This window comes from Mytilus californianus, unplaced genomic scaffold (genome assembly GCF_021869535.1).
Source record: "Mytilus californianus isolate M0D057914Y unplaced genomic scaffold, xbMytCali1.0.p SCAF_1, whole genome shotgun sequence".
In the NCBI taxonomy this organism is placed as follows: Eukaryota; Metazoa; Mollusca; class Bivalvia; order Mytilida; family Mytilidae; genus Mytilus; species Mytilus californianus.
The window spans coordinates 20289592-20298711 of NW_026262581.1; the positions used below are offsets into that span (position 1 = coordinate 20289592).

The window sequence follows — 9120 nt, forward strand, 5'->3', positions numbered from 1 at the left end:
TGGCTGAACTCGATCAAAAAGACATTTAAACAACAAGAATGTGTCCATAGTACACGGATGCCCCACTCGAACAATCAATTTCTATGTTCAGTGGACTGTGAAATTAGGATCAAAACTCTAATTTGGCATTAAAATTATAAAGATCATATCATAGGGAACATGTGTACTAAGTTTCAAGTTGATTAGAAACGAACGGACGCACAGACCGAAAAACATAATGCCCCTAGGTGGGGCACAAAAAACAAGTAAACATAAACTGAACGAATAAGTTTGATCTATGACGCAATATCAATACAATATTAAAACGTAGGTGCCTATATAACATAGACGTTACACATGTTACAGGTAGTGATAAAAAAGAAGTAGGAACAGTGTCAAAAAGACAACTCTAACCTTGGACAAAAGTACGTTAAATAAAAAAACGTACACGGGTTAATTTAAATATAATAATTTTGTTGTTAGGAGTACGGAAGTAAACATTGTTTACAAAATTAATAAATTTGTTGTTCAGAGTACGAGAACAGAAGTGAAAATTTATCGTCAAACTAAATACTTATCAAAGGTAGTATATATTAAAAATAGTGAGACGAGTTATAACACAAAATAATTAAACATTGAATAACAGAAATGCATTACAAATTTTGTCAACAGGTCAAATTAACACGAAAGTACGATTTGAGAGTACTTGCAGTTACTGAAAGCTATTTAAAAGCCAAAAACAATTAACAATAAAAAATCATGCACCAGAGACTAAAATCAATTAAAACATATCCAAGGGATTTAGTGTTTTATTGCCATGGACAGTCAAAGAAGACATGACTTGTGCAATGCCAAAATAAAAGTTTCGACAGTCAGTAAGATCGTTAGGATTTAACATTATAATAAATATGTATCATGTTATATATATAGATAAAGCAATCTCTAAATAGAAAATAAACGTGGATGTGTATTTATACATCCCAAAATACATTCGAAAAGAATACAAATTTAGTTATGTTTTAATTTGTTGATGACGAAATCGATGTTAGTGCCAATGTAAACAATATTGATTTCAAAGATCTTATTACAACATTAATAAGATAACCTTTACTAATTAATAAGTTTGTTTAAAGGTTCGATGAGTTTACACGGATCACATAGTGATTTCCGTGCTTTTAGTACAATATTACCGTGAAATACCGTTTTTAATAAGATTTCTACAGGTACAGCCAAATTTACTAAAGAAATCTTTGTATCTATGAAAGAATTTAGTAAATATTTTAAGTAATGTATAGATAAGAAGTCTAATTCACGACGGTATTACCCTATGTTCTGTACGAAGAGAGACAACTTTTATTTCCTTATGTTGACTCTATATTCGCTGCAAATTGTAAGTATTAATAATTACAAATATTCTTTCATAAATTAAGTATAGGTTTTGTAACGTCTTACCTCAATATTCACATTATCCGACACATTTGATAATGGTTTTAAATAGTCCGTTCCTGAAGGACACAATAATAAATAGCTAATGAAATAGCACGCACATTTTAAACAAATCCTTAAATTTTTTACACGTAGCAAAATTGATCAGTCTTCGGCGATTATCTTTCCATGAGTCAATTCTTTTCTAAAAACTTAAGGAAGTTTCAATGCTCAAAATTTTTCATCAATTTAGCTTTTCAAGCTTTTGTGTTCGGGAGTACTTGGTGGAGATATGTCTCCTGTACATAGGAGTCTTTATCATAACTTTACACTACAACTGTGTGGGTATCGCTGCTGGTGGACTTACTCGTCCAGTAACAGTTACTTCTATATTAGCTTTTTTTTCGCAAATTTGTGTATATAACTACTTCAATTCCATGAGGCAAAGTTGTCCTTTATTTTGTTTGTTCAATTTGGAACAACAATGTTGTTTCGGCAGTTAAAGATATGACTGACTGTTTGTTGCATAAAGTCTATTTGCTAACATCACATGCATATTCAGAACTGAAACAAGTTAATTTCAGATAGGCGAACAAATGTTGTATATTCAATCAGTGCTTAATATATCGGGGGAAGTACTACTATTGATGGGATGTTAAATCATGATTTGCAGTCATTATTCATAACCTACAAGCAGCACTCTGAAAAAAAAAACGAACTTCCCTTTTGTTTCTTTCGCCTCTCATTTGCAACTTTCTCAGGTTTTGACTTATCATTTTACGCCGATAGCTCTTAATGTATTTAAAGATCTTTATCTTTCCAAGTTTTTGTGTCACTTTGTACCTCATGACGGTAGTCCGTAGTCCGTGTGAATCGAACGCAGAGAATCTTCGTTTCACTTCGACCGTGAATTATACATAAAAACGATCACATGAATTGCCAAAATATCGGACAGTACTACAGAACACACAAACTACCAACAACTGACTCAATTGTTTGAATCAGTCATCGGAAGAGGAGGTATATAATTATCAAATGCACGATGTTCAAATAATTTAAATATGCAAGCATTGAATATGGTGGTAAGATATAAAATTTAAGTATACATTGGGAATTGACGGAAAAGTTGTTGACTGAAATATAAAGGTCTGTATATGGTAAGGTCAGCTGCTCACAGCAGATAAGGTATAACTATATAAGGCAAAGGTTTGACGGTTCTACAACATGCAAGTCACAGATAATCTTTCAATGAGTTACTGTAGTTACAAATCTATAATAAACTCATCATAGTCATATATACCAGAATCAAAATTGTGTAAGCCAGACCAGCGTTTCGTCAACAAGACTCACAAGTGACGCTCAAAACAAAAACGTTTTTAAAATAAAGACCAAATAAAGTACACAGTTGAACAGCATTGAGAATCAAAAATTTCGAAAGGTTTTGCTTGTATAATCTGGCGGGTAGAAAATCCTTAGTTTTTTTCTCGAAAAATTCAAAGTTTTGTAAACAATTTTAATTTATAATTATGACCATATCAATGAAAATTCATATCAACATTTACATGTATAGAAGTTCTGACTTCTAGGCTAGTGATACCTCAGTCGGGGAGGAAAATGATACTAAGTAGTATATTTGTATTTCAAATCATGATCAGTACTAATTCACTTAAAATATCCTACAAAATGTACTATTTGCTTTTCTTTTTATTGTCTTTAACTCTTATAACTTGATATTTATTTCAAATGTTCCATATATTATAAAAAAAAAAACTTTGGCTTTTATAACTAGTAATCCGTTTAGATTTATTGTTATTGTTCGAACTATGTACAGGATCTCCGTTTTAAAGTTTCCTAATCCAAGATTAATTTCTACGTCATAGTGACAATTACAACGCCATCTGTTGGACAGGTGAATGAATCTCAGGTAGGTAAAGTGTTATCAGATCTTGTAGTTCTTAATTTACCTATATATCTTATATCTATCTGTATTTTATTTACAAACTTTACTCTTTCCGTAAAGTCATTTCGTTAAGTTGTAATTTCCCGAAAAGACTTCCTATAAAGTTATAATAACATTGTTTAAATCTTTTCTACGTGTGATACATGTAAGTGTTGTTTTTTTCCTGTAGTATATACTGGTCACATCTGAGTGAACAGTTGTTATTTTATTTATGGTTTAATTCTATCAATGAACATTCAGACCGTGATAAATGTCTTTTTGTAGATTTCTTTTTGTACTAACCGGAAACACCGTGAAATATATATCATAAAGTAAGTGTGAATTATATTTGTATACCTTCATGAAACTTTCCCATAAGTTAATCTATATGATATCGACACATGTTCAAAAATCAATAACCTTCACGGTTTTCTTAGTCATAATTTAAATTTTAGCTAGAATTTTGTTTTCTTTTTCCAGGTGGGTCTTCTTTGAGGGGAATGTCACTCTTTTTAGGATTTGGGATACCTGGGACCAAAAAAAGGGATATGGGTTATAGGGATAAAGAGACGGGAAAAGGTGTGAAGAGGGAAAAATTACAAAAAAAAAATTGTCTCTTCTCTTTTTGTACATCTTCTTCTATTTAATTTCATGACTTTATTCATGATAAGCCATCTTTTTATCCTATAATAACTACCATACTAGATGTGATTTAGGTCTAACCCTTTTCGCTGTCCTCGATTTATTCTAATAGAAAATGTGGTATAATTAAGAAACTTGACATGTCGGATGGAAACAGTCTTATTCTCCTCGTTTACTTATCGGACACTGAACACCCATTACAGAGATGAATGTGTATGACACACGGACAGCCAGGGAATGACAATTAACGGAGTGATATTACTGTCATGAAATCGGTTGCATTTGTATAAAAAAAAATTGTAAGGGTTCCGCGGAACCCAGTGTCTCGCCTACTTTTGCTGTTAATCTCAGGCTCAACAAAAATGAGGAAAAAAATTAATAAAAATATTCCTCTCTATACTATCTTTTGATTGTAAGTAGCTTCTGTCCAAGTTTGGTAAAAATCCAGATAGATTATGAATCTAATAAATGTTTAAAAAACTTAAACTGCAGACTGTATGTGATGTTAACTGGAAGAAAAACTAAGTCCATTTATAAGTAAAATACGGAAAAAATGGAACAAAATTTTAACAAAATTTCCTTCTAGATACTAGCTTTTAATCATAAACAAGCTTCTGTCCAAGTTTGGTACAAATTCAAGATAGTTTAAGAAAGTTGTTTAAAATTTTAAAAACTTTAACCACAGAGTGAATGTAATGTTTCCTGGCAGAAAAACTAAGTCCATTTATAAGTAATATACGGAAAAAATGGATTTTTTTTTTTTTTAAATTTACTTTTGGATATTATCTTATGATCATAAGCAAGCTTCTGTCCAAGTTTGGTTGAAATCCAGGATAGTTTAAGAAAGTTGTTAAAATTTTAAAAACTTTAACTACAGAGTGAATGTAATGTTAACTGGCAGAAAAACTAAGTCCATTTATAAGTAAAATACTGAAAAAATGATTATTTTTTTTACAAAATTTACTTCTGGATACTATCTTATGATCATTAAGAAGCTTCTTTTCAAGTTTGGTAGAAATCCAGGATAGTTTAAGAAAGTTATTAAAATTTCAAAAACTTTAACCACAGAGTGAATGTAATGTTTCCTGGCAGAAAAAACTGAGTCCATTTATAAGTAAAATACGGAAAAAATGGATTTTTTTTTTTTACAAAATTTACTTTTGGATATTATCTTATGATCATAAACAAGCTTCTGTCCAAGTTTGGTAGAAATCCAGGATAGTTTAAGAAAGTTGTTAAAATTTCAAAAACTTTAACCACAGAGTGAATATTTGTGGACACCGCCGACGACAACGACGACGACGCCGACGGAATGTAGGATCGCTATGTCTCGCTTTTTCGACAAAAGTCGAAGGCTCGACAAAAATGATGAGTTTGTACAGGGAATGTTAAACTTGTGATTAAAACTTCATTGAGACAGCAACTCAACGCCATAAATAACAGAAAGACATCTTTGTCTAAATAAAACAATAACACCGAGTCTTACCAGGGTTTCAATGCCCTTTATGTTGCAGTGGCCTAATTATGGAATATTCTCTCGGTCGATCGTATGATTAGCTTCATATCAATATATAATATAATTCAGCAAAACGGATTGTTACTAAGTAGTTGTCCGTCGACTTTTGTCCACTTCAGCGATAATTTTAGATATTGTTGAACACTGAAAAAAAAGTCTTACAAATTTATTTTTGTTGACATACCATACATTAAAGACACCGTTGAAATGTATTATCTAATATATATATATGCCGTGTTGTGAAATCTAACTACTCATTTCATTGGGCAAAAAAAAAAACTGAGCAAAGATACAACGCTTACAATGTTGTACGCCACACGCGCGTTTCTTCTGCAATCGACTCGGCATTGACTCTGGAATCAAAAAAGTTAAAAGGCCAATTCAAGTACGAAGTCGAAGTTATTGAGGACACACAATTCCAAAACGGGTTTTGCAAAATACAACTCAGGTAATCTATTGATGGGGTAGAAAATCCTTAGTTTTCGAACAATGATTGAGCGTGTTTCAATGTTCTAGCGACCTTAGCTTAAGTTGGCTTGATAAATACATATCTCGATCAATTTTAGACAATAGATAAGTTTAGTTACCATCAGGTTGAATAGACAATAGTACAATTTAGTTATGTTAAGATGAACTTTAAATGGTATTTATCAGTGTTGGACTATGAAAATAATGTCATTTGTATCTTACAGCATGGCAACAAATTTTAACCATGACGTGCCAACACTCGACGACAAGGATGACGGAGGGAATATTCAGCCACATTTGGGATCATTTCAGTTTAAAGAACCAACCTCACTTGAACATATTAATCCTGGTTTTGTAAGCGATGACCATGACAACATAGAATATAACAATCAAACTTCTTCAACATTAAACAACAAAGGACAACGTTCTACTGATGACGACTCACGGGTAAATTCAATAGAACACGGTGATGGTTCAGACACTACGTCATATCCGGTTATGTACAGTACTGGTGGTCACAGCAGTGTAGTACAAGAACAAGTTGTTATAAAGAAACTAGACGGGTCAAAAGTCATACAAACAGAACAATGTTGCGATTACACACAAACTTATAAAAAGAAACAGAAACCGTTACGTAAAGAGCGGATACTACGATTGAAAATTTTAAGTATTATTGCTATAATTGTATACTTTCCTCTAGGAATTCCAGCTGTATACTTTGCCTTTAATATAAAGAAAGAATTTGATGCTGGTATAGTGCGTGGTAATATAGACAAGGCACAAAAGTACGCTGGCCGTGCAGAAAAGTTGGTTATTTTTGCCATTATTTTTGCATTTTTGACAGCTGTGTTGGTATTTGCTCTAGTTGACAGATTGAGCGGCAACAATGATGGTTATGTACCATCACATCGCATTTTACCGGGTCGGTAATACGGGTTTTCTATTTAAGTTTTTATCAACATTTCAACATTATTACTACATATTTGGTCTGATATAGTTCAGTCAGTTGCTCCTAAAATGAAGGGATGGGGGTTCAAAAACCAAAAACTATAATAATGTACTGGTTTTTTTTTTCAGAAAATAACTTAACTTGCAGTTCTTTCAGAAATATCTATGCATTTGTTAACCCCTTTTATATTATTGTTTTATCAAATTTTTATTCATGTATTTTATTGACAATCAATGGTCCTAAATATTGTCTGATTCATATTATTATCACTTCATATATTTGTATATATTCAAATGATATTTATCACAAAGTGCCAATTTATAATAGAATAGAATTAATTTATTATACTTGTATTTTGTGGTGTGTATTTTTATTTCAAACGCAGGTTGTTTCGTAGATACACATTTCAGATGTTTCCGGGATTTGGGAGGGGAATTCCATGGATAGTTTATGGGCTGTTTCATATTGCGTTATACATAAAAAAAATAAGAACACATCAACACGGGGATAAAACAAATCCTGGATTAATGAAAGATAAACAGTTCCAAAGCCAAAAATAAAATGAAAATTTACAAAGTTCCACACATAGCAAAGAGAAAACAAAATATGGACAACATTTACTCCTGCAATTGTCGATGTTAAACTTTGATACTCATAAAGGCTAGCTCAGCGCTTCAGGCGCTGATCAGGAAATTTTTGAAAAAGTGTTCTCAATATAAAACAAGGAGATTTGGTACCAACCAGGTACCAAAATGACGTAGATGTAAGCAACTGTAGGTCATCTTCGACAATGAGCAAACCCCAATCTGTATAGTAATCAATAAAATGCCCCGACATGACGACATGACAAAATGTAAAACAATTCAAACGAGAAACAAATATGACAGAATGTGGCAGGGTTGAACATGTTTGTGAGCGGTCAATCCTCCCATAACCTGAGCCAGTGGTACAACACAACATAAGAACAAACTATGAAATTAAGTTGGAAAGGGCTCAACTCATCATCGGCACGATGCACAAAAATTTACGAACAAAAAGACACAAGACAAACGAACAAAAAAACAAAGGTTCAGATTGGTTTTATTTATAAAAGAGGATTTTTTGTTTTCATGATAAATTTTTGCCGGAATTTACAAAGTATTTCTGAAAAAAATTTGGTTCCAACCAATGGACACCCCAACCCTCATTGATTCTTATATGCTGCTCCTACAATGAAATTCTATAAGACAAAATGATGATTTAAACAAATTAACAACTAGCAATGAATACAAAAGGTAGAATCTGCAAGTTAAGCCGACCGGGATGAAAGGCGGGAACTTCGGACTGCCATTGGGAAATGGGGTATGTTGGATAGGGACAGAAATTTCGCCTTGAAACAGGTCATCTACGGACCCATTAGAGTGTTATTTCAAGGGTTTGTTGACGTGCAGAGAGTGTGGCACTCTCCCTACACGAGGCTTCGCTTTTACGTCTCCATTTAGACCAGACGTAGCTGCGTATTTATACATCCCGAAAAGCCAAACGGAAGCTCGGCTTCACCAAGGCTTTACTGCCGAAACGGAAAGTGTCCAGGGATGACCATATTTCCATGCACAAGTCAACCATTGCGGTTTATGATTGGTAGATGCATCTTGACTAAACCAATAACATTACATAGACCATATATTGTAAACCCCTATTAAAGAAGTAGGGCCAATTTCTCCTGTATGTGTTCTACTCACACGGTCAAAATCTTAAATTGTCAAATCCTATTGGAACTGGAATATAAAAGTGTCTACATCATATATTGAAAATACTTAAACAATTCTGCATATTTCTTTTAGTCCAAATGTTATTCAGCGCTACATGCTGTAAAAGGCATTTTTATATACAAAATTGCAAATTTTACATGTTTTAATTTAAATTTTGCATCTGAGGACATTTCTTACCAAAATGAATTAATGTGTATTCGAAAGGCAATATTGAGGTTTACTTCCGTTGGCTTATTGTTCGCTTGCTTGATACACCTTATTGTTCGCTAGCTTGAGTCTGGTGAAAATCTATAAGGATAAAAACTGAAAATTATGACAAGATGAAAAAGATTCAAAATTGCGGTTTTCAGTTTCCAGTTTAGAAATAAGTATACATATTGTTAGAACATCTAAGTATACACATGGAGCTATGCTTTTGTGAATTTAAGTAAAGCTGGAAAAGACTTTAAAA

At 32.6% G+C, this 9120-nt stretch overlaps 1 protein-coding gene across 2 annotated transcripts; it reads left to right on the forward strand.

Moving 5' to 3' along the window:
• Nucleotides 1-3132: 3132 nt before the first annotated feature.
• Nucleotides 3133-7271, forward strand: LOC127715657 (uncharacterized). 2 transcript variants are annotated; one of them, XR_007988630.1, is made up of 2 exons: nt 3133-3328; nt 3629-3675. XR_007988630.1 is itself a non-coding variant. In XM_052221856.1 (2 exons), exons 1-2 carry the CDS (start codon nt 3318-3320, stop codon nt 6897-6899), a joined length of 717 nt encoding a protein of 238 aa, XP_052077816.1. In that variant the 5' UTR covers nt 3245-3317; the 3' UTR covers nt 6900-7271. The 2 variants fall into 2 exon arrangements, 1 of the variants encoding a protein (XP_052077816.1); XM_052221856.1 differs by lacking the exon at nt 3629-3675 and adding an exon at nt 6194-7271 and having other exon boundaries at nt 3245-3328.
• Nucleotides 7272-9120: the final 1849 nt, after the last annotated feature.